This window comes from Molothrus aeneus, chromosome 1, assembly GCF_037042795.1.
Source record: "Molothrus aeneus isolate 106 chromosome 1, BPBGC_Maene_1.0, whole genome shotgun sequence".
In the NCBI taxonomy this organism is placed as follows: Eukaryota; Metazoa; Chordata; class Aves; order Passeriformes; family Icteridae; genus Molothrus; species Molothrus aeneus.
The window spans coordinates 9,172,894-9,200,576 of record NC_089646.1 but is presented as its reverse complement, the minus strand read 5'-3'; the positions used below and the strand labels follow the sequence as shown (position 1 = coordinate 9,200,576).

Sequence of the window (27,683 nt, the reverse complement as noted above, 5' to 3'; positions counted from 1 at the left end):
GCTAGAAGAGTCTTATGTAAGAAATAAATTCTTCAGAAAACCTAGCATCAATCTTGAAGGTTTGGGGAATATATTATAGCCAGCAGGCTTTAATTGCTAACTTCCAGTACCTACAGATCTGTCATCACTGCAATTTCAGTTTCATTGCTTACCTATAGCTACTATATCCCTCAGCTTCTTAAATGCAGTTTTCTTCACTGAAGGCTATTTTAAATTAACTTTATTTAGTTTGGTATTTAGCTAGCAACTTCAGATTATTGCCTTTGACTCCAAGAGTGTGCAAAATCTGCACGACCCAGGATGTTACTGATGAATCCGCTCACCCTGAGGAAAGCCCAGATGTGAACTGATGATTTGGTAGCTACTTTTTGATTACATTAATGATAAATGCAGGGGACAAATGAAGTAAGATACCTTGCATTTTTCAAAAGGAAAATATATGATCTCTCTTCAGACTGTCTAAGAAATGGTAAGTATCTAAATGAGGCAGTAAAAACTACTATCCCAAAGTAACCTGCAGACTTATTTTCAGACACAGTCTAATTTAAATTTAGAAAATAAATGCCCTCAAATTATCTGGCGATAAGCTTGCATTTAAGCATGTGAAAAAATAAACTGTGTATCTCAATTTCCCACCATTTATAAAATCGGGTTGTAATTTTAGCCAATTTTCAAATTTGGCCAAAGGTAACAAGAATGACCCTGCAACTTTTTCTTAAAAGGTAGGATAAAAAGCACGTTCAGTTATTCCCAAGTCAATCATACTAGATTTTTTTACTTAAGCAAAATATGCCTACCTGAATAGTTTGTGAAAGATTTAAGGTCATCCAAACTAATAGGAACTTGTGCACCAGAAGTCAGAACCTAAGGGCAAAGGAAATGAGACCGTTACATTAGAGGCAGAAATGAGCAATTATTTCTGTTAGGGGCAGTTGCCTTGTGCAGCTTTAAGCACAGTACCTGTATTTCCTGCTGGTCAAACATGCGAAGCCACTCGAGGTTGACAACGTTGGCCAGCCCCTGGCGGAAGGCCAGGCAGTGCTGGCGGATCTGTTTGTTCAGCCGGTAGTCCGCCACCAGGTGGATGTACGCGATCCGGTTGGCGCTGGTGACGGGGATGTCCTTCCCACCTGGCTTGAGCTCAACCACCTACAAACACAGCCATTCTCATCACCTGGGAAACTGCACTTCTGTGCCCTAACTGTGAAATGGGGCTGCAAAACATTCTAGTCAGTGATGGATCCCTTTGAAGATGGCTACAACGCATTCAGGAATATTCCCCTCAAAGAAGATAGAAGATTAGGAGGAGTTACAAAGGTTTTCTCTGGTTATGTGTAAGAGTACATTCTCTGCACCCAGACCTCCAAGTGCCAATGCAGCTCATCACAGAGCTCCATGGTTTGTCATCAGAAAGCTGAATTAGGCAAAGCTGTGCTTGACTGGCTGGGCTCCTCCCCCACTGCTGCTGTGAATTCTGCAGGGTCACATTATGGTAAAGTGATGGCTGCTGTGCAGCAGGCCCAGAGCCTGCAAGGGCTCCCTGGCGGTCAGCAGCCAAAGACAGGAAATGCCAAGTCACAATGACTGGACCTTAGAGGCCCCTCTCTTCTCCCTTTGGACCCTTGCTTATCTCTCTGTAAGACTATAGGCCACTTTCCTTTGACCCTTACTATTGGACAATTTCTAAAACCCCTGTATGCTATAAAAACCTCTACTTTTGCCCAGCTCAGGAGAAGAGCTGTCACTGAGAACCTTCACAGGAGACTTCAATAAAGACATTGCTGTGGAACCTCATAGAGCTTTCTCCTCTCTCTCCCTGCGTCTCCCAGCCTGCTGCACCTAGCAAGCAAAGAGCTGAAATAACAAGGGGCTGATAATCACTAAAAGAGCTGATATCACTTAAGCTTGCTAAGGTTGCCTGAGGCTAAGAACTGCTTGGGAACTCGGACAGGTGGACAGGCTGTGCTGAGCAGGACTGAGCTACCCGGATCCACTGCAGCCTGCTGGGGACACCCTGAAACCCGGCTGGAGGCCACATCACTGCTGAGTCAAAATTCCAAGCTCAGCATTCACAATTCATCCTGTGGAAAATGTACTGTTGTAGACACTCAGTATTATCAATGAAAGTAAAAAAACAACCAAACAAATCAAACCTAAGTATTGTTTTTCTACTGGGAAGCTCAACTTTTGTCCTTCAAGTACACCAAGGTACCTCAGTATGGGAGAATTTTTAAAGAAAAACCCCAGAACTAAAGATACTGTACTTGCATTAAGATATAAACCAGGTTCAAAGACAGTTTTTATTAGAACACTATAGGCCTTCACATATTCTGCTCTACTCCTACACTATAGGCTTTCACATATTCTACTCTTTACTACATGAGGTTAATTCAGTTAAGCAGCAGCCCAATTGGAAGGCATTATTAGAGTACTTAAGAGAAGAATTAAAAAAAACTAAACGCCATAATACCATCACCTTCTGAACTCCTCCAAAAACTGTTGGGTTTTTTCCTACACTCTGGAGTCAGCAATTTCTTCATTTAAACCAACAGTGCACTTCAGTGTGTGGTACTAATGGCATCTTTAGAGCACAGAGAATTAAACACATGAAGAGCTTCTTTTCTAACATGCTACCTAATAATGAGACTTTGCAAGCTGTTCATGTACTAAGCAAAATGTGCAAAATGGTATGATTAAAAATTCATAGTGCTTTTGAGCATTCAGACTTTTTCTTGATTCATAGCTCTTTAAGACAAAAGAAACCATTAAGATGTGTGAATTCTGACCTCCCAGATGACACAGGCCAGAGGATTCTGTCTGGAGATTCCTGTATTCAACTCCATAAATCCACAGATGAATTAGAGCACATTTTTAGAGACATGCAATCCTGTGATGGTGTATCTACCACTTTCTTTGATAAGATACCACAACCTGAATTACAATAGGTGTTAAAAATATGTCTTACTTCCCACTTTCATCCTTCAGATGCAAGCTTCTGGCTTTTGTTAGCTCCTACAGTAAAAAAACTCATCAGTACTACACCTTGTCTGTGTGCAGGTACTGATAATGCTTAAATCCTACTCCTGCAAGAATTAAGCAGAAGGAAGGTATCAGTGCAGGTGGCACCATTTCACACCCTGTACACATTATCTTGTTCCTTCCACAAGAACCAGGGACACAGGACACAGGAGGGCTCTCTCTGGGATGCACCCATCACAGCACCAGGCCTGGGACAGTCAGGGACCATTTCCAGAGGGTACAGGCCAGTGCCTGGAGCCACTGGCTGGCCTGAAGGTGAAGGTATTTTTACTGGTGAAGTCCACATGGAGTATTAATAGAAGCGTGGGACATGTTCTACACCACAGTGGAAACAGCTGATGAGAAGGGGCCCCTGCACTGCTGAGCTCTCTGTGCTTCATCCACTGTAGTAATTTTACTACTGCTGCTGAACAGTTAATCATCAGATTAATCCAATTATTGACATGAAACAGTCTCATTTTCACTTCAAATCCAATGGGTAAAGTTTGTTCATACCTACTGTCCTTATTTCAGTGTTGAAGAGTTTAATCAGCTCTTTCGTTCCTCCTCAAATATATCCATGTTATATTACTTAAGGGCAGGAACTTTGTTAATCTCCCCAGAGACTTCTACACAGAACTAAAGACAGTTCTTTTCATTTCCTCCTATACCTCTTACAAAGCCTAACAAGACCAGAAAGCTTTCTCTTACTTCTTAAATTCTTGTCCTCTTTAGCTTTACAAGATCAGAGCAACCAGTGATGTTCCACATGAACAGATCAATATTACTAATACTTCACTATCTGCCCACTTACAAACCTTCTCTACTTGTTTTGCAGACCGGCAGAATCCCTTGGGTTTCTGACACCATTTAATACAATCCCCTTCTCTGAGGTATGGACACACTGAATTAGGCCATATTAAAATGCATTAAAGCATATTTGTATCACCTAACTCATCAAGCATTTCTTAAGAATATGAACACCAACAGTAAACTAATAGATATCACTCCATGTGCATACAACAATTTCTGTGAGCTCAGTATTTACACTAAAAGATGCTTGAACTGACCTCCTTCTAAAATAGCCCAAGGGAACTACTGGCAGGGTGTTCTAGAAAACTTCTGTATTTTAAGGTTCATCCCAGCACTAGATGAACTAAAATGTCTGACCTTCCCTGCAGGCCAGCAAACAGAAATCAGGACACAGATTAATTTACATTTGCATTGTAATAGCACTGGCTCCACAGTGCTCTAGGCATGTCAGAAAAGCTGTATTCATTCTATAATAAAAAGCTATTCTCTCCCCATAAAGTTCTTCCTTCAAAACAGAGAAAAAAAAGGTGTTGAACTCTTTCTGACCATTATTTTTAGAAAACAGGACAAAGTTGTTTTGTTTTTTAAATCCTATTATTCCTTTTATTTTTATATTTTTATACAGCAAATCTTGGTTTCTGATCCAGCAACATTTCTGTAGCTGCCCTTCCTCCCTGCATTGCCACAAGTACAGGCACAGCACTCAGTAAGGGCATTTCCTGGGGTTTTCCAGAGACCCAATTATCAATTTTCAGAGTTTGCCAGTGTGAGGTTAATTTTACCACTGTTGTGTAAAAGTATCATCCAAGACCAAAAGAAAAGGGATAACATAACACAAATAACAAATCTATTATGCCAAAAAGCCTAAGAAGAATGTAAAATAGAAACCAGTAACACTTGGTAAACATAAAACTGAAGTAAAGGTAGATGCACTCAGTGTTTTCATGGCATTAAAGGAACTATTGTAGAATTCCCACTTAATTCTAGAAGTCAGGAATGATTGTTGGAAGAGTTCCTTTTCAAAAAGGCCACAGCACAACTTAATAGATCTTAAACACTTCATCAGCTTCATTTTTATTTTATCCATCCAGTCTTGGCCACTAGATGGGGCAAGCCAATAACCCAGGTTACCCGGGACGGCCACAGGAGGAAACCACAGCCCTGTGTCACCTGTTTCTATTCTGCAGATCTAAGTTTAAACAAACAAAAAGCATTTTAACTTGGTTTGTAATCAAAATCGCATGTACTAAAGGTAATCAAACCATAGATATAATTTAGGTAAGTATTCAAATCATTCAGACAAATTTGATTCCCTACTCACAAAGTGCATCTTCAAAATGAAGGGGAAATACGAAAAGGGTCAGAAAAATCCCATATGAAGACATAAAACACTTTATCTCCTTACAAAATCACAGAACCTCCACGGCAATTTCATACAGCTCTTATAGATAGTCAAGAATTCCTACAAGATGTGAATCTTCTCTTGGCCTCTGATCACTTTTGTTCACATCACCCCTACAGTTTTTCCCCATTTTGAAAATAAGTCAGTTTTTTTTTTCTTTCCCTGTCATCTGCCTACCAGATGTTCATACAGGAGTTCCAGGTAGGAGATTGCATATGAATGCCTAAGAATGCATTTTCTTAGTGTGCTACAAGTGTTACAAGTGCCTGAGAAGGCTCAGCCTCAGCTTAATTACTTTGCTGCTGAAAAACCTCTAAAATCATCCATCTAAGCCACTACATCCTAGTACAGAGGCTGTCAAGACAGAAACTTTCAAAACTCTTTTTAAGGCTTCAAAATTTTCCCCCAAAGAAATGTAAAAGCCAAGAACTCCCCCCGTTGGTGAGTCAGCATATTTTCAGTGACAGCAAGGGCATTCACACCTGCTTAAAAAGCCCAAGGTGTCCCAAAACCAAGTTCTGTATGGTATGGATTTCATAGAAACTGCTGCCATACATATCATAGTGCTTCTCTGTGGATTTGTGCTTTTACACTTTATTTATGGAATTTTCTGATCACACTCAGCTTGTGATCCATGTACTCTCAATTATCAATGTGAGACTGATATTCTCAAGCAGAGTTTCTGAGTACAGCATCCAACATTTCTGAAAGAAGAGGAATGAGTATTTACATCTCCCTCTTGCCCTGGACATCCACAAAACTTGCTTTCCTTACAGAAAGAAGGGTAGGGAGGAAGGTCTGAGAAGGTATTTTCTTGAATTTGCTAACCTTACTCTTACAGACCTTTCATAACCATCTCATCTACAAAATAAAAGGAAAAACTAAATCAATATACAGACCTGTAACCACAGGCTGACCTCCTCTGAGACTTTGCTACTGGCCACCATTTGCTGCAGGAGACCCAACAGCTGAAATGTGGGCTGGTATCACTGCATTAGATAGATCTTTATCAAAAGCTATTTGGGGCTGGAAGATAAGGTTGATGGCATAGCTCCCCTAATTAGCAGGTCTAATGTGCAAATTATTAAGTACCTTTTTCAACTTCTGGTGAATGCACTTTGACAATAGTTTAATGGGGTCTAAAAGCACATTACAGGATTGGAATCAATACACTGATAATAGAATTTCTACCTTCTACTACTGACAGAGGCAATAGAGCCCCTTTTGAATGTGTGTTTCATTGCAGATAATGCTTTTGTGTCACAATTGGTGGATGGACACTGTCATGAGCAGAGCTATTTACAATGATAGATTTATGATGCATTTATTGGGCACTAATTCATTAAACACTAAAGTGGTTGTTTAGCTGAAAACTACATATAATGTACATTCAACCTAAGGAGTGCAAATTAAGCTCTTTTCCCAAAGTGAATTAGCCTTACCTTGGCACAATCAATTAGTATGCAATGGTCACAAGTCAAACAGCAGATAAAATGTATTTATCCATATGAGGTTTATTAAGGTAATGAAATGAAGTATAAAAAGAGACTTGTTGCATTGAAAGGCAGAAGACAGTGACAAGAACCAATGGGTTCTGTTGAACTACACTAACAGGCAGTGAGCCTCATAAAAAGATGGCTGATACTTTGTGAGTAAAATGTTCTAGTATAAAAACAGCAAAACAGCATCAGAATATTTATTTTAACTTACATTTCACCTTGTTACTCAGTAGCTCACTAATATATTACTTATAACTCACTAATATATTACTTATTCCTTTCAAAGTTATGCCAAACAACTACAAATCATAAGTCTTGAAAATAGCAGCCATAGCCCTCATTTTAGTTAGATGCTAAACTGGATTTGTGTTAGCTGTGACCAACAAAGCTATTACTTTAAGGAGAATTAAATAAATAGTTTTAGAACTCAGATTTTCCCCCCACTGTTAAAAATCCCAGGTAATACTGGAAACTGCCATTTGGTGTGCTTTGCTCCCTAGAACCCAACCTCTGGGTGCTCAGTTCAGGACCAGCCACATAGAGCACTCAGAATGTGCTTTTGGGTACATCTGTATCACATCTTTATCTCAAGTTTTGGAGTGTTTTTCTAAACACTCAAAGTGCAGGTCAGATGTTTTCATATAGGGAGTGTAATTCAGGGAGGAAAATTACATATGGCACGTGTTTAATATTAGATGTTACTTATATCAGGCAACTGTTGCCTCTCTCCTTTAGTGTGCTCTAGGAATCCCAAATCTGAGGGTACTATTTTAAAATTTAATCCAATCCAGATTTTAGGATCTTCTACAATGACAGGAGAGTAAAATAAAATCCAAGCCTGACACCATTCAAGCAGAAGTCTTGGCCAGCAAGCTTGCCATGACTTAAACAGCCTCAGAGAATTCAACTCCCAGTTTCCAGGACAGGTTACTGCATCTCACTGGTGCTGCTGCATCTGAGAGGCAAACCCAGAGCACTGCTCACCCCCTCCTGGAGCCTCTGTTCCTGCCTCACAACAGGAGGCTGAATTCAGATGCTGCTGCTCGTCACAATGTGGTCAGATCTACTTTTTTCATCCAATTATTTGCCATAATCAAGTGTAAGTTTGAAATCCTCAATTTTAAATCCTCAAAATTGAAAGAGGAGGCATGACAAAAGACTTTACCTAGGAGGTTACCTGCATTAGCACACTAAGGTAGGCTTTTAGAGCTCTGGTGACATTTATTTTCTACTATGAATGATCTTTAGTAGACACAACAGAGCAAATAAAATCTGTAATCACATTATATGGTGCAACTGCATTAAAAACTCAGACTTGAGGACCTAAGTAACTGCTTTTTAGAAGCACTGAACACCATTTATCCCCTCTGACTAATCTGGTATCTCAACCCTTAAAAAAAAAGGGTGGGGGGGTAATAAAAAAAAAATTGAGGTTGATCAAACTTCAGGCTCTCTTACTTTGTAAATTACAGATAAAGGAGACAATGCTTATCTCACAATAAAGGAGTCTTTACTACAACTTTAAAACTAGGCAGTACTTCTGTAGTTTACACATCATCTAAATTTTGCTATTATTACAAATGCAATTGAAGAAACAACATTTTCTTTTCAAGAAAGGTTCTCAAGCAATAGAACTTTATATGTATGACTGTTAGAAAATAATCACTGCAGTTTAGTCCTTAAAAAAATCAGACCTTTAAGAAGCTTTTTTTAAGTACACAGTTAGTTACTCTCTACTCCAAATATTGAGTCAGAATCCCAACTGATGCCTCACAGCACCTTCAACAGTTGTTTCACATCACGTTTAAATTTTAAAAATAGTTAGTAGGGATAGTAAAGATTCATTAGTCATAGATATTAGGAAAATAAAAATTCAAAGCCATTCTTACCTGCGCTTCCCCAAGGTCATTATTTACCACGGTGAAGTTGAGTCCAAGTTCTTCCACATCCCCTTCATAGCTCTTTAGAAAAAGCAAATTTTTGTACATTTCTGGGTCTAGTGAAGCTAAATGATGGATGTCAACATCAGCACTTGTCCCTAATAATTTTGAGAGGAAAAAACTAGCAAATGGCAGCTCCACCAGCATATTTTCATAAAGAGCCTGAAAAATAAAGCAATTAAAAGCACATTAAATAGTACTGTCTGTACATGCAGGAATTCAGAAGGTTTCTCAACTTTAGAGTAATTCTGTCTTAATTTGGTGCCTGAGTAGGTTCTTCTAGCATGGAAATAGCTCAAATATTGCATAAATTTAAAGAATATTCATCCAAAATTTGAAATGGGAATATTCTTGTGAAATACCAAGGTCCCAAATCTCACAAATTATGTTGTGATTTAAAATGCAAGGTCATTGCTTATCTATCATTACTCTTTATCCAAATTGCATTTATTTTCAGGAAAAGCAAGGTTTGCTAAAGGACAGTGCAACTGCATCAAGAATGCCTTACAAAATAAGTTTGCACCTCTACTTCCATTAGCACCATCACAAGCAGTATTATTCCATTCATATCAATCACTGCATGTAGAACTGTCATCCCCCTCAACCCCTTAAAATAACTCTGTAAACCCAGTGCATTTTAAACTAATAAAAACTATCTGGTGCATGTTACACAGATTCATGGCTGCACATGTGGTGAATTTCACTGCTCTAATGCCACAAGCACAACATCCTCATTTCCAAGCCAAGAGTTTACCAGTTCTGACTGTGTCACAGGTCCAATCCTGTCTGTACCTGACACTGCTACAGATGTCAAAAAATTCATGAACCAACTATGTACCTCACCCAAATCTTTTGACTGCAACCTCAAATTATGCCCCTGGATAATGTGAATTTTCAAACTCCAGCAACAGCATTCTAGGTTCACCAACTGTATAAGCACATTTCCATGTAATGCAAAGTATCTTTGCATTGTTTTTTATTAAGTCAGTAACAACTGCTTGCTTGGAAGAAAAAAGTATTTATGGTAGCTCTCAGAAGAAGGAGAGGTGCAACCTTCAGAGCCATTCTGAATAAAGGACCACTGCTTTAAAAAGACTCATTCCTGGCACATGCTGTCCTTCTCATTGTCCACCCTGTTTGCCACATCAGCATCTCTACCAGTGACAACCACATCTTTACAGAACATTAATATCACTGCCAGGCTGATCAGACAAGGCATCACCAACATAACATCACTGTAACATCATTGTTTGCTCCCTTTTAACTCTCCAAGAGCAGAGTTTTGGTGTTACTGAGTTCCTCCATAATCTGCTGCAAACTTAGAAAAGGAATCCCGCTGAGGGGAAAAAAAACAAAACTGAAAAAAGATGAATAGATGTAGCTCTAATCACTCAATGATATTCCAACAAAGACTTTAAGAAAAATATACACAATTCCTTAAACTTTTGAAAGAACATTTTTCTATGAGGTGAGTTAGACCTTGCAAAAAAAACCTGAGAAGAACGAGTTCAAAGCCAAAGGGTGCATTATATTTAGAGCCATATGATTTATTCAAGGTGTAGAAGTCAAAATCCTCATTTGTATAGCTGACTTTAAAAGCAAACTAGAGGGATAAATCATTAATTTGCAATGTGTAAGGTCAGTGTTTGCTGTTCCTGCATTAGTAACAATAAAGCTATTGTAATTCCTTAAATATATCAAAGCTACCCGAATTTAAAATGGAATTCCATCTGTGACTCATAAAATGTAAATGCAGAGGTGTAATTTTTTACACAAGGCAGGTTTAAGCCTTTAGAGCATTCAATATACAAGGACTAATAAATGATAGCACTAAAAACTATGATCACATCAGCTAAATGGATTATAAATTAAATTTCCATAATGTATGCAACTGAAATACAAATGTAGACATAAATCAAGGTATTTTCTAAACACAGGTTAATTACACAAATTCAAAACCTGTCTATTTTTTATGCAAAATAATCCACTTAGCATTTTTCAAACTGGTCTTAAGTCTTCACCACTTGCAACACTTGATCCTAGAAGCCTATCAATAATTCCTTGTCAGGAAAAAACCAGCAATAGGTATATTGAAGAAACTTGTACGTTATTTTTCAAGTGTCTGTCTTTTATGAGTGTTTATTGCAAGAAATTGTGCCAAAATGATTTGAAATAAAAAGGATTAATTATGGTAGAAGCTTTTTAATATAAGTGAGTGCAGCTGCAATGCAATTAATGCAAATTGTGATGCTATCAGGAAAATAAATGTGAACAACATCACTGGCTATTTCTGTTTGCTGCCAAATAACTTCAGTAATTTACTACATTAAGAATCAATAAAAAAATAATGCATTTCAAATGCATCACTATTAATCTTCAGGTAGTTCCAAAGTGAACATTTATAACTTCATCTAAAAACTATATAAAGCATTTTTAAATAAACTAAATTGTGCAACTTGAGAATAACTTTAATTACTCCCTCTCTTAGCTAAGTGATTGCAATATTCAAAATAAAGTATTTTTGGAAAGAAGACAAACAGTAGTGTTTTAATTAGTTTGAAAGTCAAGCTATCCTAATAAAGTTTAATAAAAAATGCACTAAAACTCTGGTGAATAAAGTAATGATGAACTTTGGTTTTATTTCAAAGAGGTGAAGGCCACCATTACAGCCCCAGCACTGTGCAGGGATACTGAGAAGTGCTGTGTACAATATGAGTAAATAAACTAAAACTTTATTTTCTGGATTCCATCTAACTGTTTCTCAGTCAGCATCAACTGATCAAACTACCTATTCTTGCTAAAAATGTGATTCCACACATTCCTGCCAGGGCAACAAAACCATCAGCTGCTGATTCCCCTGGGTTTGTTTGCAAGCAGAGCAATTGTACAGTAGAGGCTACAGGGTCACTACAACCAGAATAAGGTTCAAAACTTGCAGATTATTTGTGCTGTGCTTTTTTGGGGCTGTTGGATTTGGAGTTTGCAGGGTGGGTTGTGTGTTGGTGGCCACAGCAGGGACACTGAAGTTTCTTCTAAAATGGAGTAAGATCCAGCTCACAGCCATGGCTGAAACAGCATGGGAATTGCAGAACAATTTGTTTTCACCAGGAGAACAACCTTCCAGCTGCCAGCTGCCCATGGAAGTCCACCCTGATGGGGATTTTACTAATGCTAAATCTAAAGGCCCAGAGGGAGACTCCCCTCCTTCCTTGTTTTTCCATATTGGACTGCCTTGGGAAGCTGTAAGTTATCCTGTTTTAAGCTTAGCTTTTTGCCTGTCTGACCTCTCTGAACTGGCTTTCTGCAACATCAACATCAAGGAGCCCAGCATCAGCAACAGGCAAGGGAACGGTGACCACCTCCCCAGAAGAAAGCAGCTCTGTCAGATTAATCAGCTGCAGTGTGAAGCTGCATCATTAGAGTATATTTACACAGTCCTTTAATACAAATATGGCCATGCTCTCCAAACAGATCTTGTCCTCTTTCCTCCTTTAACAGCCAACGAGCAACACCACTGATGGCACAAACTGGCTTGCTCTTGGACAGAGATGTCTACTTCTGTTTGGCTAAATCAGAGCTTCCTGCTCATACACTGCTTCAGGAGCTCAAAGCCAGCAAGTTTAACCAATGTGTATTTTAAAACTAATGTTTAAACTTCAAGTACTCTCACCCTTTCCCAAGTTTCCTTTCATTGTGCAGCAACCATGGACAGGACTGATGCCTCTCCATGGTGAGCTCTGACAGCTCCCATCCCCAGCTTTCCCACCTGAGCCCCTGACCCCACTGTCTCTACCCTGCAGCCCATGAACTGCAGCAGGCCTATGGAAGGCAAAGAGTGCAGATGGGAAGTCATGAAAGGAGCAAGTGGTGGCCATGGATGGCATCAGATTTCCACCTTCTAATGTTCAGATGTGGGGGTCAACACCAACAACCTCAACCCATCCTACAGAGCTCTGCCTCCCTGAAAGGCTGGGGTATTAACACTCCAGCTGGACAGATGGGCAGTTTGAGGTACAAGCTTGGGTAAGAGGCTGGTCTGCAGCAGAGACAGTGATGTTCACATCAAGAGCAATCCCACAAGCACTGTAATGCTCACAGGGTGACACATTCCCAAGTAGCTAAAAAGTAATGTCTGCTGAAAAGGCCAATCTGGATTTCCCAGCACTCTTTCAAACTCACGTAGATTAGGGATCCTCTTTAGTTAGTGACACCTCTAGATATCAAAAAAAAAAAGGAATTTAAAAGCTTCTGAAATGACCGAACAAAAGAAAAAAATATATTTCAATAGCAAATTATCTTTAGTACTCTCTAACCCAATGTTCTAATTATGTTAAGCCTTTTCTATTTTCTGAAGAGATTGTTAAAATAAGGGTTTTTTTTCTGGTTAAAAGGCCAAGAGCAATTATTTCACTATGGAAAAGGTAGTACTCAGTGAAAGGAACTTCAGCCACCTATTTCCCCCTTTCTGAGAATGCCTGCAGAACACACCAGAATATTAAAAACAAACATAGTAAGAGAAAGCCTACTGTGGTTAGTAAGTTTTCACTTCACATGCAGTCTGAAGTTGTTCCTCTTTTAAATAACCTCAGCTACCTGTGATTACAGTGTAGTTCCACAGTAATTGATTGCTACAGGGACTGGCCTTTACTGTGTCAGTTTGGTGACACAGATCACAATGTGGGCATTTGAAGTGATGAAAAATATGATTTTCAGACACAAATATACTGAATGCACTCACTACACACCTGTGATGTGGAGGAAGAAGAAACAGTTCTTTAAAGCGAGCACCTTTCAGAACACAGGCATGCAATTAATATCTGTAATGTACTATGGAAGAAGGTTCTGGGCTGAAGGACAGCTGTACATAGTGATAAAAAGAGAAAGATGACAGTTCTCTGGACAAGGAGGACTTTTCTTCTTCCAACAAAATAACTAGAGTGCCTGACAGGGACTCCAGATGGTAACTATCACTATACCATATAAGTACTCCACAGGCACACAAGGTATTGTTCAGGTATGACCCCAAAATTGGGGAACTGCTCTTCAGAAAGAGAAGATTCCACACCATGTTTTAAATTTAAACAAAATGTAAGCTACTGGAGTCATTTCAGCCAGGTTAGCTATATACAGCAGAGGTTACATGAGCACTACAACGTGCTGAATAAGGTTCAACAAATTGCATAAACAAATTAACAGATGAGTTAATTAAACCTCCTTCCCTGTAAGGCAGCTTTAGTGCCTTTACTTACACTTTCAGGTCTACAACTAATTCTCATTTATTATTTCAACTAAAATCTTTCTTAAGAAAAATAATCAGTCCCTGCTGCTACTTTCCATTAATCCTTCACAACCCAGAACTGCAGCATTGCTTATGCTTTAAAATAAAGTCATATCCCTAGAAAGATGCACAGCTTTTGGGATAAGGCAGTAAATGACTGGACTTAAATTCAGTTATTTCCATAATCAGTCCCCAAGACCATAACCCTTTCTATTTCAGTAATTTTAAACACTTACTATTAAATAATACTTAGCACTTACAGAGTGCAATAGATCTTCAAAGCTGTACAGAACCATTAATAAAAATGATCGAAAAATAGCAAAACCATTAGGACTTCCTTCTACCTTATTATTTATATCCTAGAAATATTTCGTCACACTCACAAAGCTTTTGGGGGGAGCAGAGACTTTTCAACCCTAATGAAAAAGATTAAACTAAAAATGTAAGTTAAATTAAAATCAACATGTACTCATACTTTGAAGCATTTTTAGAGTTAATATTTAGTAATCTCTAGATAAAATAATTTCTTAAAGATGTGCATAATAACCTGTTTGTGAGCAAATCCCAAAAGATATTGTTTCTAATGCCAATACAGTAAAATAAAATTATTTCTCCCAGGTGTGTGTCCCAATGCAATGTGTCCTGTTACTCTGAAGCTCTAAGCCACTGTTTCCAAGCCTCTGAGCAGTAGCAGATGTTTAGATGCATTTGTATCATCCTAATAATGGAAAATCTGGTGCATTATCTTCCCTATATTACTGTGAAAATTCATAGCTTGCCTTTGTTCTGTCTTTTAAAAGAATAGGAGTCCAAAATTCCACAGCTTGATGCCTGCAACGAGGCTTCTGCAAACTTTTAACAGCCGCCCTTGCAGCAGTGTGAATATCATTACATTTTTAAATTACTGTTATTGTTTTTTCAGAAAAAGCCTTTTGAAAATTGATTTTACTTCAAATTCACACTGAGTGGAAAATCTGAAGGCAAGACTGTCACAGGGATCTGCCTGTCACAGGTGCTGCAGTTGGTGCAAATCCCTGAAATGGATGGCAAGGGCGTGGCAGCACAGACCTAACTCCTGAATACAGGACCAGGAAAATATAAGGATCCATTCCCAAAGACTTCACTGGATCATATCATCTGTAATGACCTTGAGTTAACTTTTAATTTAAAAATGGACAGTCATGCTAGTATTTTTATTCTAGGAACTTAGGATGTCTTTAATAACATTAATATTTATTACTAAAACAGAGTGCTTCAGAAATGCCAGCACGTGCAGAAAACTACCATTTCAGCAGCTTGATACTTTCTTTCTCATTTAATAGGAACAGTTATCTCTGTAACTTATGCCATAAATATGATATAAATTGCTATCAATGTCATTTGGGGGGTTTTGAGGGATGAGACAGGAAAGCACTGTGGATACCTGTGGATGCACTGGATAACTGATAGTTATCATTCATTACTGAAGTTCCAGTAAAGGCTTAATAGATTTTTCTTGTCTCCAATTTAAACATAATTTAGGAAGAACTTGAAGATAAAAGGAAAACTTCTCCTCCTTAGTAAAGCTTAATCTTCTGACATACTGAAGCACTTAGTACTATATAACTAACCTCTGGATATGCTTCTAAGATAAATCTGTATTTTAATAGCAGTGAAACAAGTAATTCTTAAAGTTCAAACCAATTTAAGAATTTCAGTAAATATTCCAAACCTAATTGATTGAAATGGATGTAGGTGTTCCCAACTGTGAAAAAAGATCAGGATACCATTACCACACACTCTAACTGTTTATTTATTCCCTGTCTAGGAACCTGATTTAGAGGCAATAAAATGCAATCAGTACACAAACCAGAAGCAGGAATCATCTGCTAATGGAACTTTTAATTGAGGAGTGACCACTGACATGAGGTAATTCTTTCCATGCAGAACTCCTTGCAGAGACCTCTATGCACTTTATCACGGTAAACAATCACTAACATATGCATTAAAGAAAATTTAAATACATTATGACCCAATAAATATCACAATCCATCAATAAACACTTTTCCTCCCTAAAGATTTAGAGTTAAAATACCACATTTCAGTAGTCTTTTAGCACTAGACATATATTTACAGGGTTACTACTAACATAGCTATTTGTAATCAAAAGGTAATTGGTTTTGTTAAATGCACCAGTACACAAAGGAATTGTCAAGCTGAAGAACTGTGTCAGAAAATAGATTCAAATTAGTTTACATCTGCATTCATAAATCATGAAATAACTTGCATAAGGTACCAATTCTGCTCTCTTAGGATTGTGTTTCTGCACTTTAAGTTTATCATTAAAGAACCAAGTTCTTTCCATGATAAATTCCTGTTTTGATTTCATATCAGATTATTCAGGATTTTCTGAGACAAATGATCATCAGTTAACTTGCTCTTAAGCAAAATGCTGAATCTACAAAATCATGTGAGAGGTAATGGAAATTAATAAAACCAAGAGTTTAATCAATTACCTCCTGTTTGCATCAGTATCACCAATCCCATACCTACCATTCCAGGTACTAGTAGTACCAATTGGGGCTGCAGCACAAACTAATTAAGGGTGTACTAATTTAAATCAAGCCAAAGGGGGTCTAATTAGGTAAACAATAAGAAAAGGGAAAGGGAAGCCTAAAAATCAGAAGGAAAAAACCACCACCCTCCAACAGTCAGAGTGGCAGTGCAATGCTTGACACCAAGCAATCCAGTATATGAAAGCCAGTTCTCATTGTAGTTTTCTTGTTCTGTTTCGTTCCCACAAACTTTTGGTGCATGAATGGCACTCAAATATGTTATTAGAAGCATCTCCTTGAATGTTTTAACTCCATACATGCAGCTTATTTATAATTTAAGAGTTTAGGATCTGATGCAGATCTTGCTGTGGAAAGACTCCCCTGAATCAATCCTTCTTAGATAAGGCCCGAGAATGATTAAGAACTACTTTAGTTTTTCTGCAGAATGGATTCTACAGACACTGCTCATCTCAGAACTGCACCTTCCACAGAGGCACAATATTCAAATTTACAAACAGTAACCATAAGGCATACTCTCTAATACAAAGAAGAATAATCTAATCTAAAATTAGGTCCCATTCATTTACTTGTAGTGTAACAAAATCTGTATTTGATCTACTATTACTCTTCTAAAGCTTCATTTTACTCAAGGACTTAGTTTGTAACTATTTTTTTCAATTATATATATTTAATAACATTTAGATGTGTGCAAAGAACAGTCTGTTAGATCTTAAATCAGTAAACAACAAAAACTCATAGGAAAATAAACAACTTTGGCTTTCATCAATATAATATCCACAAGTCCATGCAAATTACTGACCTCCCATACACCATTAAATATTAATGATCAAAGAACAAAACCTAGATTGCATCCACCATCAAAATAATGCTAAAATTTAAAATGAACATGTTAGTTTTTCTTCAATCCTTGCTGCTTCCTCTATGAAACATCTTTATTCAGTTCCACAAAAGAAGGACTTAGTTCAAAAACAACTCAAAAAACATTTTGTTCTCCATATTGCTTTCCCAATCATTTAAAGCAGAAGTTGGGTCTTGGCAAAACAAATCTAAATCTTTTCAGAACACCTTAGTGTCTTCCAAGGACTGCAGGTTCTATTGTTTAGAAAAGGGGGCTTAATATTATATTGCAAAAATAGATGTTCTTCAGCAACATGAATGTGTGACTCACAAGTACAATTTAATATTCTGGAAGAAGAGGGGAGGTAGAATTCAGTAAATTCAAAACACTGAGTGTATAATACAAAAATCTCTACTGTCAGAGTCACTCTGCTTAACATGCAAAGACAATCACTGTAAAACAAAATAAATGCAAGAACTAGCAGGTTTATGTCAAAAGGGAAGAAGAGGAAACTATAAAAATTATCATACTAATCTATGTATGGATTTCCTGCCATATTCTTAAACTAATGCTGATACTTCACAAAATTTAAGTAAATTATCCTAAGAATTAGCAGCTTGATGTCAAAGAATTCCAAATGCAAATAATGTCCTTTTCCAAAACATCTGTCACAGTAACATCACTGAATAAAAGGAAATGTACACTGGAAATGGAGAAGTATGTTGTATACTAGACTGAGTTTAGGTCAGAACATGAAGTTCAGATTTCAATTCTGTCACTGTTCTTCTACCTGGACACTTTCTGCTTGAATGGTTAACCAGTGTTTGCCTCTTCTCAGGTTTGCAGCAGATCACTCAAGAATCAGCATGGAGAAAACCCTCATTTAATATTCTCAGGTACTGCTTCCAAATTTCCTTGGAAATTTCCATTTGTTGCTTCTTGGCAGCCTGTCAAAAAAGCACCTTTTGTGTTCTCCTGTGCCAATTCCACTACACCCCAAACCTGCAGCAGCAGAGTTTGCACATGGGGAGATTTTTAGTGCAGCCAGAGCAACAACTACTGCATGTGGAAAGAAAGTGGAACCAAACCAGGAGCCTGCCCACAGCCCAAAAGAGAGCAAAAGGATCACATCCATCCTTCTGGGACACCACTTGGGACAAGAAGACTTTCCTTTGCAAAGAGGACAACAAAGAGGATTTGGGGATAGAACTCCTCTGCCTGAACACTCCTGACAGCCCAGGGCACCCTTGGCTCTCAAGCCAGGCCTGGGGCTCAGTCCCAGCTGTGCTTCCAGTGGGCAACACTGAGGGGTTCAAGTCTCCAACCCCTCTGGCTGTAGGAGACTCTCACTGCGCACAGCAAACTGAGCTTTAACTTTTAAGGAAGAGAAAGGAAAATGCTTAAAAGGCACCAGTGTTAAGGTAATATTTACATTTCAGAGTAAAGTCACTGAGAGTTGAGAAATGTAAACTTTGGAAGTGTTTGAGTAGCTGCTGTTTAAGCAAACTCATTTCTCTTTTTTTTAAAAGGATGATTTCAGACAACATATGCAATTACATGATCACAAAGTATTATTTCCACAAGACCTTTTGCTCATCCAGTGACTACAAAAGTTGCATGAACAAGCTATGCATTTTGTACACAGATTTTAATTTCTTCATTAACTAGAAAGATACCCAAAAGTCAGTAATTTATTCAGGATTAAAATTATTTCTATTTTCAGATATACCATTTCTCAAGATATGCTTTATATTTCAAGATGTTTCTTCTTCTGAATTGACCAATTAACAAAGAAGATGCCAAGCTGTTAGAAACTTCCTGATGAGAAGAAAAACTGATTTAGGTGTAACTTCATGGTGCTGAAAGTTAAATGCATTTGGATATTAGTATGAAGTGGTTACCAAGAGACCAAGAATTTCTATAAATTATTATATTTTAATGTATTTGTTTTCTGATAACATTGAAGCCTCTTACGTGAGAGTTTTTGGTGGCAGCACTCTTTGCACACTGATTTCCACAAATAAGAAATTGCTGTGGATGCCTCATTGCTTCCGTTGCATTATATCTACTTTGTTTGCAAAGGGGCTTTTAATAATTCCCTATTGCTCACAAATAGCCCTGTGCAAAGCACAAAATGGACACATTTTTGAAAATGGATGAGTGGGTATTCAATAACCTAACCAAGATCACAATACCAGCAGGTTTGGAATATTATAGTCGTGCCTTATCTTTCTGTTTAATTCATCAAGTCTCTAAATACACCACTAAAAAGGTGTCTGTGCACCTGGGCAAGGGTAATTATTAAGTAGCACTGTCAATTCTTACCTTATCTACACATACTGCAAATACAAAACCAATTTATGCTTTCAAAGTGTTAAATAATAGATTTTCTGATTTAAAAAAAACCAAAAAACTCTACTTGTAGCACTCTGAGATAAAACACATTTTGCAACTTCTGTCTCTGTGCTAATATCTGAAATTCAGTTACAGAAGGCAATGTGTTGTTTTGACAGAGGAAACCAAAGACTCAAAATTACAATCTTTTTTTTAATAATGTTTCAAACCTTCCCGATAAGTTGAGCCCTTCCTAGATATACACAAAACATTTTTGTGGTGAAGTAACCCCCTTAACAATACCACAAGCATTTGCTTTCCCACTCCAAAAATCTATACATGCAGAAAGAAAATTAAGCTTGGATATGTAGTATCAGACATAATTACCAACTGTTGTATTAGTACTGAATCCATCTCCCAACAGGAGTGGGAACATCAGTCAAAGATTATTTATTGAAATGGCCAATTTGTTATTTCATTCTGTAGGAGATTTGGATATGGCAGTAGCTGGGATGCATTAGCAGGGTATTTGCTTACAAAGAGGCAGTTTGATCTAACTCACTTGACTGGCAACTCCCAAACACAGCACTGGTTCAACAATTCACTCTTTGCCAACAACATCCCTTGAAACCTCTTCCAGCTATACTACAAAGACATCAAACCTCATTGCAAGGCAGTAGCAAGATTTTAGCCTCCAAAATACTGCAACCACTTAAATGGGACTTTTACATCTTAAATACCTTCAGTATTAGACAGCTAAGTAGCAGTTAATACTTTTTTTTTTCTGAAATGGAATTTGTATTCCAAATTTTGTTTCACAATTATTAGCTTTATAAAAATTATTTCGAGTGCTTAGAATGAAATAGCCTCAGTATTAAACCTGACCATAAAAGAAAATTGAATGTAATTAATGTTTGTAATGGTTTCTTTGTTCCTCTCCCTCCATTTTTCATCTAGCTCAACAAGCATCTATTAGCCTTTGAACATTCATATCACCGAATTATCAAGCACTAAAACTTGAGAAATATGCAAAATGTACAAAACCCCAAACAGAATATGTGAAAAGTAATTTGCATATGCCTTTTAATTATTTTAAATACTGATGGCAAATTTTAAATGGTATACCTCATACAACTAGTAACTGTTTAAAACATTCATTTCATATATTCCAAATGATGGAAATGTAAACTGCAGTCATAGTCCTAAAAGCTCCAGGTTGAAAAATCACTATATGCAGAGTAGATCTGGTGAATTCAATCAACTTAATCTTAAGCATGAGGATACACACAGAAGCACAGACATGCAAACTTCTCCATCCTGAAGCAGGCCTAGATAGACTTTATTAATTATTGTTACCTAACTCAACTGGCAGTCAGGATAAACACAAATTTCCTGTACTTCCCAAGCATATAATTGATTAAAATCAACCAGAAATTTAGTAGTAATGTTCATACCCAATATGTCAGAGTTACTGTCTCTCAAGTCTGGGAAAATCTTTGGTTTTTCCCATCCACTCCTAATTAGAAAAAAACACTACTGAATCATTTCAGTACTGCTATAGCTTTGTATTCCAGACCACTGGTTTTACCTTTCCAAGCATTCTCCCAAGGAAGTAGTAATGTCGGGCGTATGAGTCTCCAACCAGCATCTGTGCAGCAGGGTTAGGGTAAAGCAGCCCCTCATTGGTGGTCTTAAAAAAACCCTGGTTAGGGTTAAATCCTGATTTGAGGAGTTCGTTCAGAAATTCTCTGAAAATTCCACCACCATCAATGCCAGCTTCATCAAGACCGTGTGCATTAAGCAAGTGGACACGAATGCGCTTTTTTAGGTCAGGTTCTGCAGGGAAAGGAGAGACAAGCTCAAATGCAATTGTCTGCTTCAGTTTTGTATGGATAAAAACACATACACAAACTATATATGTTAGCATAAAATTTGACCTAGTAAACTGTAGCAAAACTACTATTAGTGGCTTGAATTTTAGAATATTCAGTTGGTGAAACACTCACTTTGTAGAAAAGATATCATCTTAAGAGTCATCAAAAAAAAGAAGAGGAAATACCATAGGTAGGGGAAGAAAAAAAATCCTACAAAATATTAAAAGACACCAAGGAAAACTTGAAAATTGTATTTATATAAAATATTTTGAGTGCATAATCACAGAGATTCACACAAACATGTGATTTAATTCAATGTAGTAAAATTTACAGTACTACATCCCATCATTAAAAAGAGACCTGCGTTATTATCAGACACATTGTACCAAGCAAATCCTGTTCAGTCCATATGTATTTACTGGCCAAGACTACCAAAGCAGATAGTATCTAATGAATTACATAGAAAAATATACAAATTACAATTATTTGGACAAGCAAAAGGGAAGAAAAGCACCATAATAAGAGGGTGTAAAGAGATGATTTAGACTGCAATAATCAGAAAGAACAGGGGTGAGAATTACTTCTGTAAAAACAAGGAAATGTTTTAAGAACTTTCAAATTTCAGAGCTGATACACCTACAGCATACCAGTCCAATAAGCAAACATGGAACTACATAATAAGAACAATAAAGTCTTGTAACAAGCTGTTAACTGCAAACCTACCATTCTCAGGAGAAAGTTTATCATAAGCATCTTCATAAATATAATTTCTTCTGATAGTGACATTAATTCCATCCAAAAATGGCCCATCTCCTTGAACTTCTTGTTTATCAGCATAGATCAATCTTTGAAAAATCTGTTTAAATGAGTGAAAAGAGCAATCATGTCATTGTGCAGATCTAAATATTCAATGAGAGATGGTTATTCACTACTCTTACTGTCCTTTGAGCTGCCTCTGGCACTCACTTTAAAGTTATTTGTCTTCTCTCTCATTGAGTGGCAGAAACTTTATACAGAGCCATGACCCATGGAAGGGGAGGAGGGGGACAGAAATGCAAAGAACTTTTCTGTGCTAAGATAACATCCTCAGTTCTTTCTACATAAAGAAGCACATCTATAAACATTGTGCCAATGCTTCCAGTTTCCTCTCCCTAACTTAATAGAGTTCTGAAATGCAAAGTATTCAAAGAGAAATGAAAAAAGTCCCATGAGTATTTCACACACACAGGTTATTCTCAATGCTGGTAAGTAAATTTTTGTTGCTGTTTGCAATGGTCAGGAACACTCAGTAGTAAGAAAATAGGTACCAGTTCCCCTTGTATAAGCAGTGAACAAATAATTCAGATTAAAATCATGGATATTACCACATATTAAAAAAAGAACCAGAGCATCATAAAAATTCAAAACAATTATGCCAGGTGAAGCACAAATTGAATTTCACACTGTCCATTTTCAAGTCTTCACAACAGGAACCTGTTCCCCTGAACAGTAACTGTAGCTCACTGTGTTTCTATGCCAAAATGTAGCATGGGAGGGGGTTGCCTAATGTATAATAATATTCCCTCTATCCATGGAGTGTAGATTTACTATATTCTCTCTTGCCATCCTTCCTATTCAATAAATACTATAGCATATTTTCCATATGTCAGACCATTTTTTAATTAAGAACATTAAGTAAGAGTCTGCAGGGATTTTTAAAAACAACAAATTTACCATGAAAGAGAAAATCTGACCACAGCAAACAAAAGTAGAATAAGGTCTCAAATCTACTGTTTTTATGTGCAACTGTTGCTAGTGGAGAAGATGCTTTCCAGACAGGAAGATTACAGTATAGACAAAGCAGGAATCTTTCCTAAGGTACACAGCAGGAAAACAAGAGAAAACAGTCCTAAGCTGCAGAAAGAGAAACAAGGGATGGACATAAAGAAAAAAGTTCATAATGGGAGTGATTGGGTATTGAAAAAGGTCACAGGAGAGTTTGTGAAATCTCCATTTCTGGAGATAGTCAAAACCCATCTGGACAAGTCCTTGTGCATGCTGACCCAAGTCTGAAGATATTCTTGTGTGAGGAAGAATGTGGACTACAGTACCTCCAGAGGTCCCTTACAGCCTAAATTTTTCTACAGTTTTATAACATCCAGACATGTAGTCACAGGCCCCTTTTTTATGTACAGAGCATGAGAATATGCTCACCACCACTCTCCTTCCTGAAGCAGCCCTACATACAGTTTATTAATTATTTTTACCCATCTCTAGATGGAAAAATTCACCTGGTATTACATTTCATAGAAAAACTCATTTTGGTACTGACTCTGACTCCCTAGACAACCCAATGTTCATGGATATGTTAGTCCTGAAAATGAGAACTCTAATGCACAACTGCAGAATTTGCAATGACTTCAGACAAACAGAGAAAAACAAGCAATGCTGACTGAAGCACACACCATGGAAATAGCATCACCAAAGGCAAGCTGACCAAAGTACGGCCTAAGGAGGTGAGAACCAAGGCACTGCTACAAACTGGATTCATTACCTCCCACAGACTGAAAGGTGCACCCCAGGGTGCTTTAGGGCTGAATGGGAAAACTCTCCCTAAGGCCAGAAAGCTCTAGAGCCTACCATGGAACTGGACTCTGCAATTGCTTGTTAGACTATCTGTTATCTGGTGAGTCAAGGTAAAAATGGCATGAGGAAATCAGAAAATGAAAGGGCATATGGAATAATCTCCACACACAAGCAGCATTGAGCTTACCATATTAGATTACAGAGCAATAGACAGCAACTGACCAAAAGGAAAAAAAACCTTATTATAGTCGTGGCATTTTCTTCCCTTATTGCAATGTGCTCTGTAGAGGCAGTGGGAGACTCCAAGGAATGCTGACTCCCACTAGCATACAAAAGGACTGTACACTCTTGTTCCAAAACACAGTGTAACAGGATCTCCTCTTTGAACTATAGAAGGTCAGCTGTAGCTTTATCCTTATCTCCAAGCTCTCATGCCACTGTTACTTCAGTTTTTGTGATGAAAGCACACAAGGGTCTATGAATTGCAATTGCACCAAAAAAGGCTTTATGAATTTCAAAAACATAACATGCATGCATCTCAATGCAGCTTTAAGAATTCCAGAGGCTGCAAGGCAGTGACTAAGTCATGATATAGAGATCCCTGCTTGAGATCAGTTCCTATGATTTTCCTGTAATCCTGGTGTGCCATTGCCATACAGTCATAAGATGCTTTGTTGAAACAACTGTTTCACAAAAGCCTGAGAAAAACCCACACATTTTCTACCAAAGCTGCCTCTGTCTGTTTTGACAAATAAAGACTTTCTACCTTCCCTATGGAATTACTCTTCATTCCCTTGATGGTGTCTTGAAACATAACATTTCCAAGACAATTTAGGGAGCAGTTTTGGAATAATTGATATTGTTAAAAAGTAAAGCAGTTTTTAAAAAATGTGCTTAACAAAAAAAAAAAAAAAAAACTTTAAGAATATTAATGATGCAAACTGAAATAGGTAATGGAACTGAAAATTACATCTATAAAATCTCAAAAACATTCATAAGCAAACTCAATCAATCAAGTAAAAGACTCTTGGAAGTTTTAAGCTATACACTCTACTAAAGTTCAGCTACACAGCTATGAATGCAGGAACTTAATCTGTAGGTGTTTCTTTCCCAAAGTGCAGATCCATGATCTCATTTGGAGCAAACCCACCCAGTGCCCCCGAGTCTCCAGCTGTGAGCCTGCCCTCTGGTACAACACACAACGGCGGGTGCTGTGCCACCACAAGAGGGTGCAATCAGGTAGAGCCATCTCTGAGCTGGGACTGCAAACTGCTCTCATCTGTCTCAGAATAAATGTTCCTAACTTGAATGCAAATATTATTAAGGGCAACACAAGCAGGAAAGTAAGAGAGAAGCCAGTAACTTTAAATGTTCAGCTGCTGCATGAGTACTGCAGAAATACAGTGCAGAGTGCCATATCCTTCTGTAGGGAATCCATCCAGTTTCCACTTCACCAAGTGCTCTTTTTACACTTACTCAAAACAAAAAACACCAATTGCATATTAAATTAGAAATTAGGTACCTTTACTCTTTCTTCAAAAGGAACTACAAAAGGTAGCTCTGTCAGAATTGCAAGTTGTCGTTCTTCAGATACAGAAAGAGGTGCTGGTTCCAAACCCACTTAAAACAGAAATAATAATTTTAAAAATTTTGGAAAGAACATTTTTTTAAACAATTTATTTTGTATCAGGTGATTCAATCTACCTTGTATAAAAACACATACATTAAAATAGTTTATTTACTACATACTCACTCAAAGCCTTACCTTTCCTTAAACATTAGTTGCTACAGGCAAACTGAAATGTAAGTAGTGAAAACATACAAAACCAAAATGCACATAAAAATATGTACTCCTCTACCTCTATTTTTATTCAGAAAAAAATCTCCTTACTGACATTTAAGCTTAGGAGTTAGGAAAAAAATGCATGACAGAAGATAATTAGTAACTGTGATGATTTAGAATTTTCATTGTAGGAATATACAATATTCCTATTCCCATGTTCAGAACAGTTTACAGTCACTGTGCTTTCAACTACATATTCTACTTTCAATCAAGCCATTTTAGGTAAAAACTTTCAGAATTAAATCAAATCTAAGGAAACCAACAGAAAGATAACATTTATTTCAGTGAGTTTTCTCCCCTAACAGCAAAGTCACAGAGACCACATTAAATCTCAGTGACTGCAGAAACAATGAAAACACCATCAAGAACCTGTATAAAGTATTTAAGACAGAAATCTTGGAGAAGAATTCAAGAAGCCGCAGCAGAAATGCTCATTCATGCAGTTCCCAAACTACTGTGCAGCTCCTTTGAACTCACTCACAGGGTATTTTTAGGAAACAACTGAACTTTTGGTGATGCACAGTAGAAATTACAATCCTGCTCTAACTTTATGGGAGGAAACTCAGCCAGTGAGCACACACCTGACTGTAAATTAATTAACTGCAGTCAGTATTGCTCACTGCTGAGCCACTGTAGTCAAAGGCCCACCTGACTTCAGCCTACAGAGGTAACTACACCCACAGTTCCTTGGTTGTTTCATTTTCATGTTTAATAACCACCTCTGAAGAAAGACTCCAGAGTCTGGACACACAGAGTGTATTACAAAATAAGCAAATGCTTCATGTCATTACCCTGTCTGCAAGTTTTTGATTAGAGCTTCAAGGTTTTTCTCTTTGGCTTCCACCCATGGGTGACAAGCATCTTCCGCAATCTTCTAAACTGAACACTTGAATGTTCTTTTTTGTTTGTTTTTAATATCCTCAAAGCATGTGAAGTGGGGATATTTTAAGAACCAATTTAATAGGGTATGACCCTAAACATCACTGATCTTGATATATATTCATTGGGAGCAGGTTTCAACATTGTAAGCCTTTGGAGTATCTGACAAAATGCTGATTTGTGATTATTTTTAGTTTACTTAGTAAACATTTTTAATTAAAGTCAATGTATGAAGCCTATTAAGCTAACAGTTAAAATCATTTTAAATGAAAAGTGCATGTACAGCAAAGGTAAACTACTACATGATTTCGACAGTTCAATTATTTCAGTCAATTAGTCAATTTTATCTGCATTTCTCCATCACAGCTTCTTTCTTTAGAGAGAAATATGGGATGGAGTCATCAATACAGAGGGCATTTAGAACTCACAAGTCTGCCATTTAAGTAAATGAAAAAGCACAAATAAACATGGCCATATGTGATTCAGCAGTACTTTCATGCTAATTGGCTTTAACCCATATGGAGTCAAGAGGGATTAAACAAGTCATGTGCACAAGGTTACCTGCTTGTTTTCACACATTCATGTTGACTGCACTCTCTTTTTAGCCTGACTTTGTATGAAAACAAGGTTTACATGAACACACTGTGCCATCTTTCCTCCAAGACACCTCTTGAGTTCATCAGCTGAACTTCAACTATGACAGAGAATAGGAAATTCAAAAATGCCAAATACTGTGAAAATTTTCACAGGCCAGAGAGGAGAAATTCCTTTAGCACCAGCCAGGAGAGCAGTGCTCAGTGTGCCAGCTCACCTGGAGCCAGCCGGGAAAAGGAGGGCACAGAGCT

General features: G+C 37.5%; 1 protein-coding gene across 1 annotated transcript in view; it reads right to left on the bottom strand.

Moving 5' to 3' along the window:
• UBE3C (ubiquitin protein ligase E3C) overlaps positions 1 to 27,683 on the bottom strand; it is a 73,590-nt gene that overhangs the window by 7,807 nt on the left and 38,100 nt on the right. The window contains exons 16-21 of the mRNA XM_066551150.1: positions 25,639 to 25,736; positions 22,275 to 22,407; positions 21,266 to 21,513; positions 8,622 to 8,834; positions 961 to 1,149; positions 798 to 864 (exon numbers count right to left, since the gene is read on the bottom strand). Coding sequence (XP_066407247.1) covers positions 798 to 864; positions 961 to 1,149; positions 8,622 to 8,834; positions 21,266 to 21,513; positions 22,275 to 22,407; positions 25,639 to 25,736 — 948 coding nt within the window. The remainder of the gene's footprint in view (positions 1 to 797; positions 865 to 960; positions 1,150 to 8,621; positions 8,835 to 21,265; positions 21,514 to 22,274; positions 22,408 to 25,638; positions 25,737 to 27,683) is intronic.